General features: G+C 46.2%; 2 protein-coding genes across 2 annotated transcripts in view; one reads left to right on the top strand and one right to left on the bottom strand.

The window, feature by feature from the left end:
- TRIM14 (tripartite motif containing 14) overlaps positions 1-8,296 on the top strand; it is a 32,444-nt gene extending 24,148 nt beyond the window's left edge. Inside the window, exon 6 of the mRNA XM_072959797.1 lies at positions 1,319-8,296. Coding sequence (XP_072815898.1) covers positions 1,319-1,854 — 536 coding nt within the window. The 3' untranslated portion in view covers positions 1,855-8,296. The remainder of the gene's footprint in view (positions 1-1,318) is intronic.
- Positions 7,680-25,283, bottom strand: NANS (N-acetylneuraminate synthase). Its single transcript, XM_006204062.4, has 6 exons — positions 25,049-25,283; positions 20,188-20,403; positions 12,299-12,398; positions 11,328-11,482; positions 9,622-9,888; positions 7,680-7,910 (listed from the first exon to the last, which is right to left on the bottom strand). Exons 1-6 carry the CDS (start codon positions 25,178-25,180, stop codon positions 7,701-7,703), a joined length of 1,080 nt encoding a protein of 359 aa, XP_006204124.2. The 5' UTR covers positions 25,181-25,283; the 3' UTR covers positions 7,680-7,700.
- Positions 25,284-25,285: the final 2 nt, after the last annotated feature.

Below are 25,285 nucleotides of genomic sequence, written 5' to 3'. Positions count from 1 at the left end.
CTGATGGACATTCTGGATTTTCAGCGTTTGCCTGTCATGAACAATGTTGCTATGAATATTCTGGTGCATGTCTTTTGATGCATGTATGTGTGCATGTCTATTGGATATTTACTCAGGAGTGGGAAAAAAGGATGCCCAGTATAACCACATCTATGCAACACTGTTCTTAGTGCCTTAAGGCAAGAAAAAGAAAGCTATAAGGATGGGAAAAGAGAAAAAAAAAGATCGTTATTCATAGATGATATGATTATTTACAAAGAATTCGAAATAATCTATAGATAAATTAGTTACCAAGTGAATTTAGAACAGCTGCTAGATGTAATGTCAGCATACAAAAATAACTATTTCTATGTATTGGCAATATACAATTAGAAAATGAAAATTTAAAAACATTATTTTCAGTAATACTTTTTAAAAACTAGGGATAAATCTAAGAAAAGATGTACAAAACCTCTCTACAGAAAATTGTAAAATATTACCAAGGAGACAATCTGGCAGTATCTCCTAATACTGAACTAACATGCCCTAAGACCTAGACTTCTCTTTAATTTCATGTCTACATATGTGTATAATGCAACAAAAATTGTTACGGTGAGTTTAAATCACTGCCACCTTTCTGGAGGACAATTTGGCAACATTTACCCAAGGCCTTAAAAACACAATCATCCATGTTGACCCAGCAATTCTTCGTTTAGGATTATATCCTAAATAAATAATCAGATACATAAAGATGTATATTAGTGTTTTTGAAAGGTTTTTAAAAAGCCTAAATTTAAAAAAAAAGGCAAAGGGGATAGGTTAAATTATACTTCATCTATACATCAAAATCTTAAGGTTGCCATTAAAAAGCTCTTGTGAAAGACTGACATGATGTAGTAAAATGTTCATAAATACATCAATAAATTTTAAAAAGCACATTACCCAAGAGCCTGTATGGTATGATACCAATGTTAAGAAGAACTATAAAGCAGCAAGTAAAGGAAAATGAATTAGCAGGATATATACCCAAGTATTGTGATAGAAATACTATTTAAATTCTTTGAAACTGACAACAAATCCCACGGTAGAAAATTCAACTGGTACAATGAGTGAGCAGTGAAATGTTCTCTCCTTCCCCCGTCCCCCAGCCACCTCCCCAGAGGAAATCAGGGTTAGAAGGGTGGCTTTCCACTTCCCCACTGGAGACTCGTTTTTTCGTTTTCTACTGTGAACGTGTGCCGGGGCGCGGCCCCCAGCCGGGTCAGTTTCCCGGGGGCGGGGCGGGGCGGGGCGTTGGCCCCACCCGTCAGGCGCGGCCCGGTGTCCCCACCCTCCGCAGACGCACGCACGCCCACGCTGGAGCCGGACACGATGCACGCGCGCCTGCGCCTCTCGGCCGACCGTCTGATGGTACGCTGTGGCCTCTTCGCCCGCCTAGGGCCAGCGCCCACGGTGCGTTTCGACTCGCTATGGCAAGTACTGGGTCGAGACTGCTTCGCCGCAGGCCGCCACTACTGGGAAGTGGACTTGCAGGAGGCGGGCATCGGCTGGTGGGTGGGCGCGGCCTACGGCTCCCTGCGGCGCCACGGGGCCACGGCCGCCTCCCGCCTGGGCTGCAACCGCCAGTCCTGGTGCCTCAAACGCTATGACCTCGAGTACTGGGCCTTCCACGACGGCCAGCGCAGCCGCCTGCGGCCCCGTGATGACCCTGACAGGCTTGGCGTCTTCCTGGATTACGAGGCCGGTGTCCTAGCCTTCTATGACGTGACAGGCGGCATGAGCCACCTGTACACTTTCCGTGCCGCCTTCCAGGAGCCGCTCTACCCGGCCCTGCGGCTCTGGGAAGGAGCCATCAGCATGATCCGACTGCCCTAGGGGCCGAGACCCGAGTAACCTCCCTAGGCTCTGCGTGGTTCTGGTCCCACCCCACCCAGATGTGGCTGGTCTATGGCCGCCTCTCTAAGCCTCCCATTCTCTCCTCCACCAGTCATGCCCTGCGTTTTAAACAGTTCTCCTAGGTAGGCGAGTTTCAAACATGCTCTAAACACAGGTCCTCTTGCTGCTGTCTCATGGGAACCCCCCTCACCCCCCAGCACTTACACTACACTGCTTTTAGTCCAGGTTCCTAAAAGGGCATACCCACAAGGTGAGCCCTAAGCATCCTGACGATGTTAGAATACATTATTCTCAGCCTCAGAACATTCTCCCTCATACAGCACCCAGAACTGCCTGGTACATAGTAGGCACACAATAACTATGTGAATGAATGAGTCACTAAGACTCTTCTATCCCTGAATGTCCCTTGGATCTGCTTCCTCCTCTCCACTCTACTTCAGCTTGTCCATGTCACCTCCCTTAAAAGCAGCTGCCAAGAGCTTCTTATTGTCTCCTGGCTTGAACCCTTCCCAATGCTCATCCTCCACCCTACTGCCAGAATGTTCTGCCTGAAACCTCACTTAACCTCTCAGAACTATCAAAAGGTTCCCAACGACCACCGTGGGGGGGGGGGGGAAGCACTTTACCTTAGCATTCAAGGTTTTTCTAGTCTGCCCCAAAGCTACTTTTCCTCATCTAGCTCCTTCTGCTCTTTTCAGAGACCCTCCAGTCAGAACTGTGTGTCACAGTTGCTCCTCTACACCGGTGTCTTTGCCACTTCCTACACAAAACACGTTTATACAGGAAAGCCCTTTTTTCTTTTTTCCTGTCCATCTTCCCCAGGCTTAAATGCCCCAGGAAGTCTATAGAAGTCACAAGAATCTCTCTCTCTTACTATCAGATCCACAATCTGGGACATGTCTTTCCAATTAGATTGGAAGATTTCTAAGGGCAGCCATGTCCTACACCCTCCACACCCTGAAAAGTTCAGAAAGTCCCTTCCCTCCCAGGCAGTGAATGAATGACCACCAGCTGGCTATCCCTGAATCACAGAACAGCTGAGATGGGAGGACCTCACAGACCAGGCAGCCGGACCACGTTGCACATTTGGGGAGAATAAAGTCCTGCAAGAAAGTTACTTAAAGTCACCCACAGTGATTAAGGGCTTACCCACATACCCCCAAGCATGCGTCTCATTTGCCACTTGGCCCAGCCCTTCAGGCCCAGCTTTCAACCTGGGAGATTTTACTGCTTACTCATTTCTCAGGGGATGTTGGGACGAAATCAGCAGGTGACAGTTGCTAAGCAACCAGAGGCAGTTTTCCCAACTGTCTTAGAATCAAAAAGACATGAACTGTGAGTGGGGTTGGGGCATCGCTATGCTCCTCAGATCCAAGATGTTGGCAAGGAAACCCAGAGAGCCCTGTTTTCCAGGAAGCGATGGAAATAGAGAAGGCCACATCAGCAGGCCTTGCCAGGGAGGTCAGTGCGTCTAGCAGGGAAGGAAGGGCCTCCTTCCAGGGTCTGTGCTTCAGTTCTGAAGGCTCGGCACCTTGACTTGCTGAATTTGTTAGGTGGTTTTGAAGTTAGACTATGTTAAAGTATCTCCCTAGGTGCTCGGCAGGAGGCAGTGGCAGAGTGAAGAAAATGCAAAGCTGAATCCCCCTCAGGGTTTAAACAGACTCTTGGTGCATTAATTAGTTTGAACTACATAAAGCTGCCAATTACCAATAGTTTTTGACCTAAAAAATGGCACTTTCCTGGGGGGCAATGTAATACAAGTAGACTACAAGGCAGAAGGAATCTCAAAAGCTGCTTTAGTTCTAACCAAATCATTTAAAACTCGAGCTTGGATAGATATCTAAGCGCTATGCTCTGGGAATCCTGAGAAAAGGGAAATTAATTCTACTTGAGATGGCCCAGAGCTGAATTCTGACAGGCAGAGGGCATTCCTGACAGAGGAAGATGGGTTCACTTGACCCCACATCTCTGTTCATCCCTGCAAACCAAGACTTGTTCCCAGACCCACAGCCTCAGGGGCCAAGTAAAAATACTTGCTTATTTTGTCAAGCACTGTTCTAATGCTTTACAACTATTAACTCATTTGATCCTTACATCATCTCTAGGAGGTAGAAAGTTATCCCAGTTGTACACAGAATGACTAATGTGCCCAAGATCACACAGCTAATGGTGGAGCTGAAGCCCATGCTCATGCACCATGTTTGGGTGAACGCAGCTGGTCTCTAGCCAGTGCCTACCTGCTCTGGCCCCTCTCTTGTTAGGCCTGTGGTGCTTTGCTTTTGCCCAGTTACTCTGAGACTTGAGTCTGCCTTTGGATTACCTTCCTGGGGCTCTGAGATGAGTTCTTACACCTAGAAGGGGATTTGAGAGTTTGGGATGCATGTAGCAGAGCCAGAGCTGGACAAAGGGGTGAAAACTGGCTTTAACCAAATTCTGACCCTGTGCCGGGGCTGGTGCCAGCCAGAGAACTGTAGTTTTCATCCACAATCAGTTGTGACCTCAAGCTAGTCACTGTACTTATTGAGGCATCATCCATAAAGTGGGTTTAATGCCTACCAGTGCTGTGAGGCTCAAATTAGCCAAAGGATATGAACTTGCTTTAAAAACTGCACAGGGCTGTACCATGCCAGGACCTATTAGCATCCCCAGCAAAGTCCTTGTTCTGCCTGGCACAGTGCGAGACAACCGATATTCCTAGCTGCCATCTGGCGGTAGCAGGAGCCTCCATGAATGTTCTCAACACGGGACAGAGTTCCCTTGGGGTCCATGTCTGTATAAGGGTTCTGATCACTTACTCTCCTTCAGACTTGAATCTACAGAAGTTTCTTTACTGAGCATAAACTGCTTGCAGATATTTTTAAGAGACAGCAATTGTCTAATATGTGGTTTGTTTTAATAAAATACGAATACTGTCTCCTTTAACCATGTTCTTCACTGGAAGTTCATGTTGCTTCAAGTACACACAGCACCTAGGCCTGAGCAGGGCCTTGCTCACCTCCCACCCTCTCCACAACTCTCTCATAGTCAGCTGGTCCTTGGTTGACTATCTAGTGATGGAGAGTTAGTTCACTGTTTCTAAGGTAATTCACCAAGTTCTTGCTTATGTGGAAACAAATTCCTGCCTCCTGGGCTGTTCCTATCCAAGACAGTATTATGTAGCTTTTGGCAACTTTATAATCATCCTATAGCAACACTGAAGCCAATTTTTAGAGATTTCATGGACCCTCCCTTGCCTACTGTACCATCTCTTCTTTTTCTGCAATTCAACTTTGTCAGGGAGCAGGGGACAGTGATGACAGCCTGGTGGAGGCACAACCTCGCAGGAGGCACAGAGATGGCCCTGCACAGCCAGGGCCTGGTGGGCAGGAGGCTCTACTATGCAGAGGGGAGAGCCTGCCCAAGAAGCCAAGCTGCAAAGGAGGTGGGGTGGGTACGCATAAGAGTGGGGGGCAAGGTTGAGTCCACCATGTCCTGCTCTAAAGCCTTCTATGGCGCCCCATTACTTACAGAACAAAGTCAAATTCAGCAGGCTTTTAAGCCCTTGCTTCCTTTCTGACCACCTTCCAAACCCTTTCTTTCCATGTGGCCATTCCCTGCCAAACCATCACCTGGACACACAGGGCACTTCCCATGCCCCGAATCCCACAATTCCTCACTTGGTCACTTCTCAACATGCAAGGCTAAACTAAAGTGCTGCCTCCTCCAGGAGGGCTTCCCTGGCCAACATCTCTTCTCTCATTGCCATTCCGTAGCTCCCATGACTCTTGAAAAATATCTCAGCAATTCACAAATGCAGCATGCTATTAGTGGAGTTACCTGCACCCAACAGGCTGTCAACTCTCCAACAGGGTCCATCTGCTGCCTCTATGGGCCCAACAATGCATCTCCCACCTGGCAGGTGCTCCACATTCCCCAACTCCCTTGCCCATCTCACTGCATATGTCACTTTCTAGACCTGAGCTTCCCAACCTGAATGGGCCAGAGCTGTGCCCAGACATCCATCCTCTGCCCTCGGGGCCCAGCACAGCATGAAGGGGCCAGCTACTCCTGGCCGCAGGCAGCCCCGTACTTTACCCACACATGTCATACACAGGCTGTCGTTTTCTCTATGTGCCCTGGCGGGAAGCGTGTTCTGGACACTGGCCCTCCTTCACAGTTCTCTCCAACATGTTACACAGTCCTCCACCCAAAAGGTAGAGTTAAGATCTATACTCTCAGTGGCTCTTCCAACTCTGAGCCTCACTGGCCCCTGCCCTCTGAGGGAAATCCAGCTGAGGTCAGCAGAGCAGCCTGGGCCCTTCTAACATTACAGTCTCACAGGACCTGGAGGCGACTGACTGGTTCCCTGCTAGAAACCACCTGCTGCTCATTCTTAGCCAGACCCTTCCCTCCCTTTCTTCCAGACCCACATCCTTCCAGGCCCTGGAACACATCTGTCTCCTACCATACTATGTCTCCTCTTATTAGGAAGTCTCAGATACTTGCTTTAGTGTCATCTTCTCTGCTGTTGTAGAAGAAAAAGGCCATGGAATCAGCAATTTTGACTGTCTACTCACGATCTGTTTATAGGAGAAACAAAAGGGAGTAAAGAGCAGGCAGAAATGGGCGCTCCCACACTCCAGCACTAGCACGTCAACTCTGTGGGTTCTCTTTGACATGTGAGCACAACCTCGGAGTCCCACCCCAACGCACCCACACACACAAACACGAGTGCCTTTCCAGAAACTTCCAGGATCCATAGGAGAGGGAGGCTCTATCCTCACAAGTAAAGAAACTTCAAAAGGCAAATTTATGCATTTGAAAAGAGACTCAAATATATACCTTGAAACAAGAGGAGTTATAGTAACCACGTCACATAAATATGAACAAAGATTAAGAATTTGAAAATAATCATTAATCCCAGTATTGGTTCAAAAGAACAAAGAGGAATATGATACGGAATCTCTGTGAAACGTTCATGCTGCAGTTCAAGGAAGTAGAACAGTGAGGGTTTTTTGTTAGCTGGGTTTGTAGTTTCTCTGTGGATCACGGAAGGGCTGATTTCAGCATCACCACCGCATTTACAAGTCACCACAAGCTGCAAATACACCAAGACCCACATCCCCCAACTCCCTTACCCATCTCACTTCTAACACTGCAGTTTACTTACTGTGCTCACGGCTTACGGTGCATCTGTCCCCATCTGAACGGATGTCCCATAAGGAAGGGATTCACTGCTGTATCCTCAGGCCCTAAAGCAGGGCCTGGCACATAGTAGGCCCTCCGTATTTGTTGAAAGAAGGAATATTATGCCATTTCCCTCTTTGCTCAGACATATGAGTACTTTGGGCATTTCTTTGCCTGCAAGACACTCTGGCCACCCCTTCTCTAATGCCAAGTCGTCGCTATACAGTTAACTACTCGGCCCCAGGGCGGGCGGAGGATAAGGGCAGTGGAGAAGGAGAGACAGCTGAAGGTCTGGAAGGACGGGAGATTTGGGGTCATTAGGGATGGCTTGTGGGCAGGAAGAAGGCAGGCTGGAAGGAGAGGGCCCATTCAGCCAGTACTCACGCCTCTGCACCCTCACAGCAAGTGGAGGGTGATGGGATGCTTCTGAGCCCACCTCACGTTCTGGGCCGGCCAACCTGAGGCAGAGGCTGCTCCTATCTGCTCTTTGTATCCCTGCACCGGGCCTGGTCCAGGGCCTGGCCCCAAAATGTCTGTTGTCTGGGCATGGAGGGGATGAAAGCCAGGTCCCTGGAGACAACCACTCCCACCCCATTTCACTCAAAGGCACCTGACAGTACCCGCAAGGCAATTCAGAATTCAAAGAATGGCACTTTATTTTAAGACTTGATTTTTTTGCCATGATTTTCTACCGATTCTTCCATGATCGTGTCGTCTTCTTCAACAGTGACCAGGACCTTCTTGCCCACTAGACTAAAGATGTCTTCAGGAGGATAGCCTTTGGGCTCACCCACCTTCACAGTGAGCATGTCCAGTGTTAAAATGGTGCCCTCCGGGATTTTCACTTTGGCCACCACAGACTTGCCCAGCTGTGGATAAAATAAAGACTCAGTGCCAGCCTCACAGAAATAACTAGCACACGCTGCTTTATCCCCAAGGTCCCCGATTGGTATTCTTGAACAGGGTACCTTGAAAGCAGGGACTGTTTTCCCCTTTGGTGCCTAAAACAGTATCTCACACACAGCAGGGACTCAGCCAGTGTCAAGGGGACTCAGAGGAGGGGCCTTTATAATAAAGTACTCAGGATACGGAGCCAAAGAGCCAGATCCGAATCGTGGCTGAGTGTCTCTGTAGAATGGGAAACAACAGTGCCTCTATCTTGTCACACAACTATAAGGATTAATGATAATAATGTCTGTAATCTACCTGGAACGTAGAATGCTCTCAATAAATAAAAATTAAGATTACTTTGTCATCGTCTAGTTCAGTATCTCATTTTAAACATGGGGAAACTGAGGTCCACAGAGGGCAGGTAACCCGGCCAAGACTACGAGGAGCCAGGAGAACCTAGGATTCCTGACTCCTGGCCCACTGCTCTCGACGGACACAAACCTTATGGTCCCCTTGCTCGGTAAAATAGGAATATGGAGGGCTCACAAGACGGTGAGGATGACTGCTGTTCAGAGGAACAGAAAGGGGGCCTCCTAGGAAGGGTGGACAGACAGGACGGGCAGGTAAGGGGAACAAAGGAGACATGAAGATCATGACCAGCGATTCTGTCTTGTCTGTTAACACGGGTCAACAAATCATCTCTTCCATTCCGCTACATCCTCCAGGCAGGGGCCAAGGAATCTACTCTGGAATTTAGTGGCAGGACAAAAAGTCTCCCAAGGGATGATTATCAGATTATGCATCCTGTGATATTTTCACTGTTTGCCCAGGGAGCCTGGAGGCTCAGAACCAAACCAAGTACTCAACTGCTACATCTCTCATTCCAGTTTCTGGTCCAGTTCTCTCCCCTTTTCCTCTCTAAAGTAGCTGGGTTTTTGTTCAGTTTCGTTTTTTTAACTATTTTAATTTCTTGGTGTATATGCATCTTCAATTTGAGGACAGCATAAAAGATGGCAAACACTCCTCATGCAGGCCCAGTGTTTGATCTCTGCCTCCACTCAGACCACCTGCATCACGTGAGGAGGGCTGCTCTCCTAGTAGCCCCGGGCCACCTGGCTCTCAACTCAGAGGCCAAGACAGGTCTAGGCTATGGCTGTGAGGAAGCCCAGATGCTCAGTGTGCCAGGCAGGGTTCCTCGGCCTCCCCGTCCCCTCTGTCTGAAGGTTAATGCTGTGCAGCTCAAACTGCTCCTGAGGGAACATTTGCATCATCCCCCACCAGCCCTGTGACAACCCCCTGCTCCCCTCCACCCAGAGCCTCCCGCACTTAGGGATGCCTCGACATATCACAGGCCCTTCACCCGCTGCCTCACGGAACCCCTCTGCCTGAATGTTTCTCAAGACTTACCTACTCCACGGGACCCCAGGCTTGACCTACGTTTGTGCCTCATGAGGACCCGGACACTCCCCAGCCCTGACATCTCTCAGGGTCTAGAGCACCAGGGTGACAGGCTTCAGAGACTTAATGGAAAACTATAAAATGAACCCAAAAGAACTCCAAGGCTCAAAGCAACATCCCTGCATCCCCGCCCTGGCCTGGGCTCAGGTAGGGCTGGTACTAACTACCTCTCAGGTAAGCCCACTGTGGCCCCTCCCCACGGTGGAGCCTGGCAGGATCAGGAGGACCCACCTTCTCGTTGCAGGCCATCTCACAGGGCAGCAGCTGCTTGTTCGGGGAGCCAAGGGCCCTCTCCACGAGGCGCACGGACCGCACCAGCTCGGCCAGCTCTCCAGGCTCCAGCGAGGCCGAGTGGTCACTCCCTTTCCAGGTTTTGTCCAAAGTTATGTGACGCTCCAAGACTTTGGCCCCCAGAGCCACCGCGGCCACAGATATTGCTATGCCTGTTTCATGCCCAGAATACCCTATGGGAATGTCAGGAAAGAGCTTCTGATATTCCTTTAAAGTAGAAAAAGAGAAGAAAGAAGGTTGAATATTGTGGTGCTTTCCATATACATCCGGAGTCACGAAGATCGGGGTTTGAGCCCGAGTTTAGCCGCTCACTATCCACACAGCTGCAGGAGGACGCTGAGGCTCTCTGAGCCTCTCCTTCCTGGGACAACTGTACCTGGTGGGAGCTGCCGTGAACACGTGGAAAGCACTCAGCACACTGTAAATGCTCAAAAGTAATGGCTACTGTTATCAAGAACGCAGCTGAAGGACGTTTCACACTGTGCAAACCACCAGGAATAATAACAGGACTATAACCAAATGCCTAAACTCGTCCGAAAAGCACCTGCCCCGTTAATTAGCCTGAGCTGCTGAAAGCAAGTGTGCTACATGCACAAGTACCATCATCAATAAAGCACACAGCCCAATCCCAAAACAGTCCTTTGGTGAAAACGCTAAATAATTAACTGGTTGTCTATAATTCACTGGATGCAACACAAGACATTCTAAGTCGAGTGAGTCTTGTCAGTGAGGTGACGAGGAAGCTTAAGTACAGCAGACAGATCCAGATGGGAGTTAATAAAAGATTAGGATGGCTGAGTGGCAAAGGCCTTGAAAACCAGGCTTACGGGTGTGAGATGGACAAAGAAGTGCAGGGTGCTGGGTCAGAGGACTCACCCTGCTGTGACTCGGGTGGGCTGGGCCCAAGGGGCGGGCTGGCAGTTTAACTCTGACCGTGCCCTGCTCTCCAGAGAGAGGCCATGCACACACCTTAGGGGGATGGAAGGGAAGTGGGGACCATGCTTCACAAAGGAAGAAAACTGAGGAAACTATCTGGCATCACATACACTAAATTGTTAATTATGGTAATCTCTGTGGGATGGGATTAGAGAGGATGCTCATTTGCTATGTTATGTATTTCAGGGCTGTTTGAGTTTTTAAAAAATCATGTTTTAAAAATAACATGATTTAGAGATGAGCTAGAAATGGAGAAAAGACTACTGAACTGGGAGGGACAGAAACTTTAGTTAAAAAGATAGCAGTGTCATTTCCAAAAAGGTTAATTTTTTTTTTTACCCACAACTCACTTAGAAAGGATATAAGCCAGCCATTCACAGAAGAGGAACCGCTAATGGCGAAGACACACTGGTAAAGAAAATGTACATAGATAATTATGAAGACGCCACCTTAAGTTTTACAATGAGCAAAATTAAGATTGGCTTTAAGAAAATTTAATTTATGATCTTTAGAATGTATCTGCTTCTTTAACCTCAGAGCTGGTTCTAATTAGATTCTGTAACAGCAGGATTGTCAAAGGATGTTAAAAAAAAAAAAAAAGGTATTGGCAAAGGATGTTTAAGTTACAAAGCAAGGTTGTTTAGGATCTGGGCAGCATCTGCCTCACAGCAAATGGCCCGATCAGACAAACGGCCCTCCCTCGTGCTCACCGAGATGACGCGCAGGTTGACGTCCTCAGGCTGGAGTGGGTATGCACTGGTGCACTGGAGGAAGCAGAAGTTGGGGTTGAGGGGCTTCACAATCTGATAGACTTGCTTCATGGTGTCCATCGACTGCATCCCACTGGAGATCACCATGGGGCGGCCTGCGGGACCCAACACCAACACTGCCACCACTTTCTTTTTAGGGCTTCTAACTCTCCCTTAAGCACACCCCTGCTCTTGGTCTCATCGTTCCACTGAACCCTACAAACAGCTCTCAAACACTGTGCCAGCCTTGCTGGGGGAACAGAGGTGAGCTTGGTGGGGTCCTGTCCTCAACTACAGGAAATGCAGAGCCCTCACCCCCGCAACATCATCGTTTTGCAAGGTGAACCAAATAAAGAGGAACTCCACACTCTTCAGAGAAAAATGAACATCTCATTGGATTAAGAGGTTGCACAGTGTGGTAAGGTGAGCACTGCCCCAGATACAAGAGTGCGAGGCCCAGAGCTGCCACATCTACGTGGTGTGGTCTCAGATGCCTCGTCTGTGAAGTAAGTAGAGAGCATCATAGTTATACGACCTGCTTCAGCCCCAGGGTTGTTACGAGGATCAAGTGAGACCCCTCCTGTTGTAAGGCCACTTTACAAACTGTGACGTGCAGAGGTTAGACATTGTAATATACCTACAGAATATTTCTCAAAGTCAGACCTTCCTCTAAGAAGCTTTATATAGACTGTCATATCCTCAATTTAGTATAAATATTCTTAGAAATTAAAAAAAATTTTTAATTTAAAAATTTTTGTTAAAAAACTGTCTTATCCTCAATTACTTTCCTTTCAAGTCAGCAAATGAAAAAGTGGGAGAATATGCTGACTGGAAAACCTATCTTCAGGAGACTCCTTTGGTGGGTTGTTTATTAACAGAGTAAGAACAAGAGGGTCTGGACTCAGACTGTATGACAAAAATGAAACACTCACCTTTTTTGGCCGTCTTTTCCAGATAAGGGAAATTGTTAGTATCCCCAGATCCAACTTTGAAAAATGGAACATTCAGTTCGTGCAGAAACTCAACTGCCATCTACAAAAATCAGAGGGGGAGCTCTTTTTCACCATTGTTCAAAATCACTGTCCTGAAGACTGGTGAGGAGCCACAAACAGAAAAATCCCTTCTCTTGCCCAGCAAGAGGGACTCTCAACAACTTGAAAGCAGACACAGATTTGTTATCAGTCATTTCATTCAAATTCAAACACTCTTGCATTCATATCCAACCATCCGTCTGTCCAACAAACGTTGCATGCTGGCCTGCACTAGCCATGAGAATCTCGAAGTGAATGGGACCCCTGGCCAGACCTTCCTTCCCCAGGGGCCCAGGAAACAAACGAGAAGGCCTAATCTTGACCCAGAAAAGCAGGCAGTGAGAAAGTGGAAGTTCCTCAAAGGTTTTACCCTTTCTTCAGGACCAAAGAGCCAGGAAAAGTAGCCATTTCAATCTTTGCCGAAAGTAGAAAAAAATGGAGCACAGGATGGCCCAGCTCTGACACACACTAGTCCACAGCTGGCAGGGCCCATCAAACCCAAGCCCTTTCAGACCTCAAACCATGCTGCTCACAGGAAAAATGAACCGCAGTCACTTTTTTGGACACAACATCATTGTCTGAGGCTACCTCTCTAGGGCCTTTCACCATCCTTATCTGGGATTCATCAGTTACACTCAGGAAGTTGGCAAAGGACCTCAGGATTTAAGAGTAAAATCTCAACTTGCTGTCAAATGACAAGACCCCCCAAATTACTTTTCATTGCTGTTTTTAAAAACTGAAGTTGAAAACCAGAAGCAGGGCGAATCAATGTCTTGGAATGTTTCCAAATATCTAAGTTCATCTATCTTAAAATGCTGGCTGAGTCTCAAAAGTAAGTTTGGAAGACTTGGTTAGCTAGGTCAGTGCTTCTCACACTCTAATACGGGCCCAGGAACCTGTCAGGGATTTTGCTCAAGTGAAATGCAAATTCTGATTCTGTTGGTCTACAGTGGGACCTGAGAGTCTGCATTTCTTGTAAGTTCCCAGGGAATGCCACTGTTACTGCTCCGAGAATCATACCCTGAATAGCAAGGAGCGAGACTACCAGCATGAAAATCCAAAGGGCTTGGGGATGGTTAGGAGCAGTCTGAGAAGGTCATTCTGCCAGTAGGCTCTTTAAATCAAGACACTGCTGCCTGAGCTTCTGTCCATCTTCCCAGCAGGTGATGAACTACTACTCCAATCACTGGCCACACTCAGAGAATCACTGTCCTCATGTGTTAAGACTCTAATAACATAGGTATTAGAGCTGTTCGGGAGAGACATTCAGAGTGGCTAACCAGCCAGTGAACAGTTCAAAGGCAGATGGCCCCTCAGTCCAAGAGACACCTTGGAGATGGCCCAAGCGCCACTCACCTCCAAGTGTGCTAAGACACTGGTGCCTCCTCCTCTCTGCTTTACTTCTTCCTCGTCTCTCCTTTCCTTTCCATAGTTTTCTATGTCACTCTCTCTTGTGTATGTGTCTCTCATACTGTTAACCAGCCCTAAGATGGGACTGAAAAGTATTCACTTTTAATATATTTATTGAACAAAGCCTAACGTTCCCATCCTTCTTACTCTATCTGGCAGATGAAGAGCGTGTTTTCCATTTTAAGAGGGGAAACCCTGTGCTAAGTTTTCGTCTATATAATGGTCAACTTGTGAGAGCGTGGTTCATGATGAAAAAGCCCCTAAGAGCACAGAGATGGAGAAGCCCACTCAGGAGAGGTGCAGAGCGAACAGGGGCAAGGTGGGGGGCCATGTACAGAAAAAACACTTGAAAATGCTTACCTATGCTAGTTGTAAAATGTGCATGGAGCTCTACAATTTTCAAATGAGGAAAAGGACAAAATTTGTGCTGGAAGAGAACTGTGCACCTCATTTTGCAGCCCTCCTGAGGAGCCAGCCCCACCTAGTGGCCATTTAGAAAACTGCCATTTGGGGTTAATCTCTGCAAAGGGTGCCAACTTCAGCCATAATCCGGAAAAGGCTAGCCTTCCACCCTGCGGCCATATCGCCATGCCCAGGACCCCTCAGGCTGGGTCAATGTCAGTGGCCTCCTCCTCTCCGTGGACTCCCTGGCTTCCTCTAGCCCTGCCCACCCTGCTGTTTGATCCCTTCCATCCAGGGGTACAATGCAGCCAGGCAGTCTTACAACTTCTCCCCCTTCCCACTCCACAGCACAAAGGCTTTCTGAATCTGTCTGAAAGGAACCTGGCTGAGTATGACCCACCGCCCCCCAACCCCGGGCATCTAACTGGGTTAAACACACAGAAAAGGGTCCCACCAGCAAACTGGTTTGGGTGAAACACCACACTGCCAGACTCCCTCCCAGAGGGTCCCAGTAAATACACCTGTCCAGCTATTTTATCTCAGTGCTTCCCACACTTATTTTACTCAGAATCCTTGTTTATTTGGGGGAGAGGCTTTGATTCTAAATTAATAAACTAATGATAATCAACAATGTGTGCCCATAGAACCCCCTCTCCACATTGTGTCCCATGAGAAATGTGGGGGTCCGCTGATCTAAGAGGTGCTTCCACTCCCCTCTGTATCTGTGGTGATAAGCTGGCAAGAACAGGGGTGCTGAAGGACTGCCCTAGTCAGGGTGAGGAAATGATAAGGGGGACATAGAGCCCGCTGGCCCCATCAGAATGCAGCATGAGGAGGCAGGGGTGGCAGAGGAAAGGGCGCTGTAGAGGCAGGTGCAGGGAGGGAAGGGCAGCTCCGCTAGGATGGGTCCCTCAGGGCCACCGCTACTTCATGGCTCCCACTGGCTTTCTGAACAGAATTCTCCATTTAGACCAAAGGCACTGTGCTCATTTCAGCCAAGTTCCACGTGCCTCTGTGTAGCTTTTGACCAAGTGCCCTGGCAGTTTTCTTCGTCTTAATGAAGTTCCGCCATGCCTTAACCTTCCTCAGCACACAGAGAGGAGAAAATCGGCACTCAATAAATGCCTACTGTACATGAGGAAGTTAGGTGGGTAAATACTCAGAGCTACTTGCCAGGTAAACACAGAACAAGGGACCAACCTGCCTCCAACAGCCGGGTAGACAGGACTTGCTGGTTCAGCCAAGGTGCCTGGCAGGAAAAGAAATTAACTCTTGCAAAGGCTCATAACAATGCATTTCCCAATGAAATTAGAACATTTTCTAATACCATATACAAAAATAAACTCAAAATGGATTAGAGACTTAAATGTAAGACCAGACACTATAAAACTGCTAGGAGAAAACAGAACACTCTTGCACATAAATCACAGCAATATATTTTTTGAACCAGCTCCTGGAGTAATGGAAATAAAAGCAAAAATAAACGGGATCTAATTAAACTTAAAAGCTTTTGCACAGCTAAGGATACCATCAACAAAATGAAAAGACAACCTACAGAATGGGAGAAAATATTTGCAAATGATGCAACTACCAAGGGACTAATTTCCAAAATATACAAACAGCTCATATACCTTAATATAAAAAAACAAGCAACCCAATCGAAAAATGGGCAGAAGATCTAAACAGACATCTTTCCAAAGACATACAGATGGCCAACAAGCACATGAAAAGATGCTCAACATCACTAATTGTTAGAGAAATACAAATCAACACTACGATGAGATATCACCTCACACCAGTCAGAATGGCCAAGATCAAAAAGTCTACAAATGATAAAAGCTGGAGAGGTTGTAGAGAAAAAGGAATCCTCCAACTCTGTTGGTGGTAATGTAAATTAGTGTAGCCACTATGGAGGATAGTATGGAGGTTCCTTAAAAAACTAAAAACAGCCTTACCATATGATCCAGCAACCCCACTCCTGGGCATATACCCAGAGAAAAATATAATCCAAAAGATACATGCATCCCAATGTTCATAGCAGCACTATTTACAATAGCCAAGATATGGTAACAACCCAAAGGCCCATCAATAGGTGACTAGAAAAGTAAGATGTGGTCTATATATACAAGGGAATACTACTCAGCCATAAAAAGGAATGAAGCAATACCATTTGCAGCAATATGGATGGACATGGAGATTGTCACTCTAAGTGAAGTAAGCCAGAAGGAAAAGAAAAATGCTGTATGATATTGCTTATATGTGGAATCTGAAAAAAGACAAACGAACTTATCTACAAAACAGAAACAGACTCACAGACATAGAGAAAAAACTTATGGTTACCAGGGGGTAAAAAGGGTGGGAAGGGATAAATTGGGAATTTGAAAACTGCACCTCTTGTGGAGTGATGGAAATGTTTGCTATCTTGATTGTGGTAGTGGTTTCATGGGTGTATATATATCTATCAAAATTCATCAAATTGTACATTTGAAATATGTGTAGTTTACTGTATAGGACCATACCACAATAAAGGTGTTAAAAAAAATAATGCATTTCCCCTCACTACCTGCACCCAGGTCAGTCAGGAGAGCAGCTGGGAACCAACGGCATTCCTAGGACAGAGGAGCCTCCCCGCCCAGTGAGTGTGAAGCAGAGAAAAGAAAGGGTCCTAAGTAGCAGAACAGTTGTCATTCAGTGGAGGCAGATCTTGAGCCCCACAGGCTTGTCTCACTGGAGCCTCCCTGCAGCCTGTGGGTGGGCATCTTGATCACCTCACTTTTGCAGATGGGGCATCTGTGGCTCAAAGAGGTTACATGATGAGCCCAAGCCCACAGAAGAAGTGTCAGTATCGGCACCTGAACTGAGCACGGCTGCAGAGCACACGTTCTACACACCAAACAGAAGCGCTTCCTGGGAACCAAAAGGGAACCTGCCGAAAGGCAGCTCCCGGTTACCAACACCCGGGCTCCTCTCCTTCTCCCAACTGCTCCTAATTCCCACCTCGAAGCCACCTGGGAGTGAACGACCTAAAGATGTGACTTCCTGAGCAGCCCCACAGATGTAAGGCATCCTCCGCTTCAGAGTCCACGCCCGGGAGCTCAGGTGCCTGGAAACACAGACTGAACAGAAAAGCCCTCATTCCAGGTCTAAGTCACCGTTAGTGATGCCGTTTCTGGTTCTAGGTTGACTTGGGACAGCAGAGCTGGGAGAGACTTTGGACAGCAGCTTGTTCACACACAAAAGGAAATGGGGGCCGAGAGCAGGGAAGGGACTCACCAAGCTCACACTGAGATGAATTTAGAGCAAAGCAGGGCAAGGACCCGGATGTCCTGACCCTCAGCCCAGCCTAAACTGTGACTAATGTTGCTGGGTGCCTGATATGTGCTTCGCTTCACATGAATGATCACATTTAATCCTCACAATGACTCAATGACAGGGGTTCAGCTAAAGACACAGAAGCACAAGGAAAGTAAATAACCCTCACCTGGACTCACTAGGAATGACAGACAAACCATATTCAAACTCAAATGGGACATCATGCATATACATGCATGACTGGGACATTATGTTGTACATCAGAAACTGACACATTGTAACTGACCATGCTTCAATTAAAAAAAAATCAATTTAAAAATAAAAAGGGACCCCAGAGGCCATGCACGCAGCCACCAGCCCAGCCAGCCAGGGTCCACACTAGAGAGCAAGGTGCACACCACACTCAGGGCAGCGAGCCGCTCGGCCCTGACCAGTGAGGACGCCACAGAGCTTCTGTTTATGCAGCTTCTACTAGTCATATTTACTGAGCTAAAATCTTTTAAAAACTGAGGAATTTTTTTTAGATTTTAAACTTTTTATTTTGAGATTATAGCACAGAACTTGGCAAAACATAAACACTCATGAAAGGTTAAAGATTCTTACTCTGAGTCGCTCAGCTAGTTAATAGCAAAACCAGAAACAACACCCAAGTCTCTCGGATCCGAAAGCCCATGTTCTTTCCTGCCTAACTTTTACTGATTTGCAGATCCTTTAAGGAGCTGATAAAAGCCACTAACCTTCCCTTTTATTTGGCTCATCCAATTCTTTATTCATTCAACCAATCTCTCCCGAGCACCTATGACATACCAGGCACTGGGGACACTGTGGGGCTAACAGGCTGGCGGGAAGGAGCGTGGTTCACAGCAATTACAGAAGTAAAGTGCACTGGGAGAACACGACAGAAGGAGGAGCCTGAACCAAGCAGGAGCACAGGAAAAATTTCCTGAAGAGGTCTTACTCAAGTTGTGACTACGAAAATACCCAGCAACGACTTTAGGGAGGCTTTCCTAAAAAGTCTGTCCCCTCCACCCCGAGGCAGCTCTTGGGGCCAAAGACTCTCCAGCCACCAACATCGAGGGTGGTGAAGAGCCAGGGTGGAAGCCCTAAGGCTCTGCTGAGCTCTGGGAAGCCAGACACATCTGGACTGACGCCCAGGCGGCAGCTGAGGGACCACACAGAGCACACTGCCCCCAAGATCCAATTCCCAGCTGTGCGACATTGTACAAACTTCCTGGCCCCTCTGAGCCTCCATTTGTTCATCTGTAAAATGGGGCATAGTAGGGATAAACTATACTACTGTAAGTGAAGATGCTTTCTAAACTATAACATAATTCAGAAGTAGGAAACTAAGATGATTAAATGTACAACTAGGTTTGAAGAATGTCAAGAATGTCATACTGTCAGTTAAAGAAGGAATTTGCACTTGTCAAGTTTCCCAGACACCAAGGTTCTCTGCTTCTCCTCTTTTTTTTTAAACTACCATTGGCTTAGGCTAGACTTATGTTTCTTTTGGGTCAATTTACAGACAACTCATAGGGTTGGAACAGCAACACAAAAGGTCAGAGGCCTGAGAAGGAACTAGGGTCACTTAAAATATTCTGGCTGTTTTAAAGAATCCCAAGTGTTTTAAGAGCCATAAAAATGTTCTTAGGTTTCATCTAATGATCGTGTCTGCAGAGTTATCCTAGGGAAACAACTCAAAACACACAAAGAAGATGTTTATCTCATCATTATTTATAAGCACAAAAAACTGAAAGTAACCTGCATGTTCAAACATAAAGAAACAGTTACATATATTATAAATCCCCCCAAAGAAATATTACACTGCCATTAAAAACTTTCAGCACAAGATATTTTCATAACCATTATTACATGACTCAATAAAGTTGGGGGGAAGAAATCAAGATATATGTAAAAGCTGTGATATAATGTTAACTGGGAAAAGCATGCACGGAACTAAACACTCACAATTGTTAACAACCAGGCAATAAAATATGCACATAAAACAACTTCAAGAGAAAATACATAAAAAGAGCTCTCTATAGGGGTTATGGGTCAGTTCCCCCCTTTTTTTCTGTTTTCTGAACTTTCTGTGATATTATGTTATTTTTATAATTAAAGTTGTTTTATACTCAAAAAAAGAACACATGAAGGAATCTTGAGGCAGGTCACAGAGCAGATGGAACCTGAGACCTGGCACCAGTGGGACTCTTCCAGGATGTCAGCAAGGCCATCCTGCATGCCGCTCCCTTCTGGATGACGCAACGCCACCTAACCCATAACAGCCAAGGCCACGCAGCAAAGGGAGGACTCTGGTCAGAACTGCAGTTTCCTGACTCTGAATCCAGGCCACTTTCCACTGGGAGAAAACTGGCCTTGTCGTGGGGGGATCTCCCACAGGCTGGAGGGACTCTGGGGTTCCACTGTGGCTACCCCCTGCTCCCAGAGACAGCCTGCCCTGACAACTATGTTCTCTTCACCGCAGATCTCACTGAGCCAGGTGGATATTTATCTACTTAATGCTATGGGGAACTCTAGGTCCGGAAAGCACAGAAAGGTCTAAAGTGAGCAAGGGCTGGAGCTGGCTCTAAGCCAAAAGCCACCAGGCCACCTGCTGTCCCCTGGGCCAGCTAAAATGGTGAATGACAGAGCGGCAGAGGGCTCACCTCATCCATGCCAGAGGCAGTGAAGAAGATGCCAACCTCCTCGGCATACTTCTGCAGCTCCCTGTACTGGGCGTGGCTGAATTCCAGGTGGCGTTTGTGCTCCCCGTACGTCTTCCCCCAGGAGTGCTTCGAAGTATACGGCCTCTCCAAGGCTTTCCGATTAAACTTGTATTCCAGCTCACTCTTCTGGAACTTGGCACAATCAGCCCCACACTCCTGCAACATACGTCAGGGGTCCTTTCAATGACTAGCCACGGATTCTCAGAGAGGAGAGAAGTTTGGGGGCAACTGACATTAAATTGTTATCTTTAGAAACTATATCGATTTACAGAGGCGTTAAAAACGCCCCACAACAAGAAACAGGAGAAGCGAGGAAGTCTCAAAGGAAGAACAGGCTGGAGATGGGGGTTCCCCTCTATTTTTCCCTCTTAAAATGTAGAAAGAAGGTGAGGGGAGGATTTGTTTTGTACAATAATATTAAAAGTAATGAATCAAACAGTTAAAGAAGAAGTTCCGTAACTCAGCACAGGACAATGAGCACCAGATTAGAATTTAGGAGAAAAAGTCAGAATCTGGCTTAACTTTGACCCTAACTCTTGGATAAGTCCCTTCCTGTCTCGGGGCTCTGTGTCTCCAGCTACACAAACAGCCATTGGCGGCTGGTTCCAGGACCTGTAACTGTTCTGAGGAGCCCCTTAAGGGGGTGGGAAGCAAAGGAACAACTCAGCTTTTATCTGTTCTGCACTTAGGCTTTTCTGCATGGCATCTTGTTTGAACAAGAGGTCCTGGGGCAAAAAGCAGACAAATAAAACTTAGAAATGACCCAGCCTTACTGAAGAGAAGCTATAATACAAGAGCTGGGTTGTCTGTGAAAGCTATAATTTTATTGCCAGCCAGCCTCCAATCTCTCAAAATTGTTTTTAAAAGCCACTCAAGAGAAGGATTAAAGAAAACCCTCCAAAGTCTCAGCTCACTGACATTTCTGTAAGCACAGAGGTCCTCATGCTGTTGAAAACCTCTCCTCCAGAAATGTCTGTGCTGGTCAGAACTTGATGCTGGAAAGAAGTTCAAAGAACATGAGAACTGAAAGTGATGTTGTGCAGAGTCCTTATTGTCTAGAGGAAGATCCCAAGGCCTAGAGTGACCTGACCAAAGCTGCACGGTGAGTCTGGCAGAGCAGCCAGAGGGCTTCCCAGAGTGCTGCTTCCCTCCCTGTGGTCTCACCTCTATCTCAAAAAGTAGACTTACCCTCAAGCAGTGAAAAAGCTTATCTACACCTAGGCAAACCTTCCCTTTACAGGAAGTAGTAAAGTGAAGTCAAGTAAAAGCAGAAACTTAATGATAAGAAATCAGATAAAGTTCTACCACATTCCACCTGACAGCGGTTGTATGGGAGGACGGATGGCAGGACAGCAGGTTCCTCCTTTCCCATTCTCAGCTTCTTCCCTAAATATGAGTGATTTATCTGCTTAATGCTATGGTCAACTCTGTAGCATTAGGTTCAGAAAACTCAACCACTGTCCCTGTTTTACTATTAAAAATGCTGATGGTTTCTTTGTTCAAGGTTTTATCGAGTCTCTCCTGGCAGAACGCAAGCTGCAGAAGCCCAGAACCAGACAAGGTATGATGCTCCCTTTGCATCAAAAATTGAAAGTTAAAAGTATATCCAATCAGCAAATCTCTAATTATAATACATTTATATTCCATATATGTCATATTATAATATTGTTATAATAAAATTTTTATTCTATTAAAATACTGTGTGAACAAGAAAAGAACAAACAATGTTGCTCATCATCCAGTTACACAAGGGTTAAGTCACAACCCACTGCGGTCTCCACAGACGACAGGTCTCCACAGACAGACAGCGCACCCTGAGGTGAATTCAGGATGGAAAAAACAGGACTATGAGGCTTTCTGTGCTTTGGATAAACAGGCTGGTAGTTAAGATGCATATCCCAGGAAGAATTCCAATGACCCCAGATTCTTGCATTTTCCCACACATTGAACTAAGTCCTAAAATCATTAACTAAGACATGTGTTCCTCCTGACTAGCAGCAGCCTTCTACTGATTATGTGAATCCTTCACCAAAATCACATATATACTGACCTCCCCGCTTATCTCTTCAGAACAGCTTCTCAGAGCTGTCTGAGAGGCTGTCTCCCGGGCTACAGGCCTCAGTAAGACACTGAATAAACTCAGCTCAAAGCTCTCACGTGTGTTTTTGGGTTTCAAGTTAACAGAACTCAAATTTTTTTTAACAGAACTCAGTTTTTAATACTTCAACAGATTTGGTGTATGAACAAGCTAGCTTGTACATAACACACTCTGAGTAACTAAACTTGGAAATGTGATTCCATTTGGAAAAAAAAATCCTAAAATATAAGGATTTCAAAAGATTCCACTGCTTTAAATTTAAAAACAGAAATACATACATACTGTAAAACGAGTGAAATTGAAGCCTAGAGAGGAAAAGCTCAAGACTGTATCAGCTAGTAAATGATGCCATGACTCTAGTCCAGGGCTCTTTCCACTGTAACACAGCCTCAACCTCTTCATTCTCCTCCTGGGAGAACTATCCTCCACAGAAAGAAAAAAAAAACAACTATAACTTTGTTTCTATGTCTTCAATATCTCTAGGAACTTCTGTAACTTCACGATTCAGAGGTCACACCTCTAAAAAAAAAGTTGTTCCCTAAATTAAGAGCAGGAATTTCCCCCTACAAACAATGTTACAGTACAAAGGCTGGAGCCTATAGCTAGGAGCAAAGCTCTGAAATCAATGAATTACTGGCTGTGTGCCCTTGGACAAGTCACTTACCTTCTCTGAGACTTTAAAATGAAACCAGCAGTATCTTCTCCATTGGGCTGTTGCAGGAATTAAGTGAGATGGTGCATTTAAAGCACTTAGTAAGCACTCAAAAAAAAGTTAGCAATTGTTCCTCATTAATAGTACTTTTTATTTTTTAGATTCCATATATAAATGATAACATAGAGTATTTGTCTTTCTCTAACTTATTTCACTAAACATAATATCCTCTAGATCCATCCACGTTGTTGCAAATGGCAGAATTCCATTCTTTTTATGGCTGAGTAATATTCCATCATGTATATATACACCAATTTTCTTTATCCTTTCATCTGTTGATGGACACTTAGGCTGCAAACAGACTCACAGATACAGAGAACAAACTAGTGGTTACCTCTGGGGAGAGGGAAGTAGGAAGGGGCAACATAGGAGTAGAGGGTTAAGAGATAAAAACTACGATGCATAAGATAAGCAACAAGGGTATATTGCATGGCACAGGGAAATATAGCCATTATTTCATAATAACTTTAAATGGAGTATAACTTATAAAAATACTGAATCACTATGTGGTATACCTGAAACTAATATATTATTGTAAAACAACTATACTTCAATGAAAAATAAATAATAATAAAAAATAAAGTTTCTTTATGTTAAAAAAAAAAGTATCTTTATGATTCAGTAGGCTTCCATAAAAGGAAAGTTAATTTTGGAAGAGTAAGGAAAAACCTAGTCATGAATGACTGGGTGAACAGCACTGACTGAAAGGAAAGTAAAGGAAAAAGATGGAGCGAGCTACCTCTAAGCCAAGGAATCACAGTGCAGATCTTATGCTGGGGGCTGGAGTCACAATGAAGAACATGATAGGCACCCCCTTCAGGGAGCTCACAGTCTAACAGAGAATTTCAATCAGATGTGACAGTGCAACTGGATGGGAACAATTATTGGAGCCCAGCTTTGCAGGAAGGGGTTGGAGAAAGCAACCAAGAGAAGAGAGAAAATGAACGTTCATTAACGTCATATCACTAACAGCTACATTTACTGAGTCCTCTGTGCCAAGCACTGTGCTAAGAGCTTTACACAAGTTATCTCATTTGATCCTCACACCTCTATGAGGTAAGTACAAGGAATGGCAGATGAAAGAGACCACAGCAACTTTCAGGAACTTACTGGAAGTAATTCACTGTCACTGGAAGATGTCAGAGAGGAAAAATAATGGGCAGGAAGAGGCCAGGTCATTAAGGTCTTGAAGGCTCTGTTAAAGGGTTTCAACTCTACCTGCTGGCAGTAGGAGCTACTTGAAGGTGTCAAGCCGGGGTATGACCTGATCAAATCTGTGTTTTAGAAAGATAATTCTAAAAGAATAAAATAATGCCATCAGCAGCAACAGGGATGGACCTGGAGATTGTCATACTAATAAGTAAAGTAAGTCACAAAGAGAAAGACAAATGCCATACGATATCATTTATGTGGAATCTAAAATATGATACAAACGAAATAGAAACATAGTCCTAGACATAGAAAACAAACTTATGGTTACCAAGGGGAAAGGGGGTGGGAAGGGATAAATTAGGAGTTTGAGATTTGCAGATACTAACTACTATATAGAAAATAGATAAACAGCAAGTTTCTACTGTATAGCACAGGGAACTACATTCAATATCTTGCAGTAACCTATAATGAAAAAGAATATGAGAAGGAATACATGTATGTATATGCATGACTGAAACATTATGCTGTGCATCAGACACAACATTGTAAACCTACTATGCTTCAATTTAAAAAAAAAAAAAAAAGATCATTCTGCTACCAGAAGCGGGCGAAAGAAGTCGGGTTAGGGCGCAGCTGTAGTAATGCAAACAAATCAGGAGGGTGGCGGAGGATGAAGAAGAGAATTCCAAATATCTGGAAAAGGACCTGGCGAGCTGCACGCCAGGCCGGATGCAGGGCACGGAGAAGCGGACGGTCCCGGCCTCCGCAGCCCCGCCCCTCCCCTGGCTGGTCTTCCCAGGCCCCGCCCGGCGCCCGGGTCCTCTAGACTCTCCCTTCACCTTGGCGGTGCGGATCATGCGCTTGGCCACGTCGAGGTCGCCCTGGTGGTTCTGGCCGATCTCCGCAATGATGAAGCATGGGTGCTGCCCGCCCACCCAGCGCCCGGGACACAGCTCCAGCTCCAGCGGCATGGCAGCGCCTCGCGCTCCGGCGCAGCAACACCCTCCTCGGCCCCGCAGCCGTTGCTTCGGGTCAGTTCTGTCGGCAGCCCGGCTAGACGCACACGCCGGCCCTGC

The sequence above is a fragment of the Vicugna pacos genome, chromosome 4 (genome assembly GCF_048564905.1).
Source record: "Vicugna pacos chromosome 4, VicPac4, whole genome shotgun sequence".
Classification (NCBI taxonomy): domain Eukaryota; kingdom Metazoa; phylum Chordata; class Mammalia; order Artiodactyla; family Camelidae; genus Vicugna; species Vicugna pacos.
Note: the sequence above shows the minus strand (reverse complement) of the source record. Positions and strands in the feature narration are given on the sequence as shown.

Coding starts and splice junctions, on each gene's coding strand:
- NANS (XM_006204062.4), bottom strand. CDS start 25,180: ATGCCGCTGGAGCTGGAGCTGTGTCCCGGGCGCTGGGTGGGCGGGCAG. Junction 12,399..20,187: donor CTGCCTCTGGCATGGATGAG/GTGAGCCCTCTG, acceptor TGATTTTTGTAG/ATGGCAGTTGAGTTTCTGCA. Junction 11,483..12,298: donor GGAAAAGACGGCCAAAAAAG/GTGAGTGTTTCA, acceptor TGGGTCCCGCAG/GCCGCCCCATGGTGATCTCC.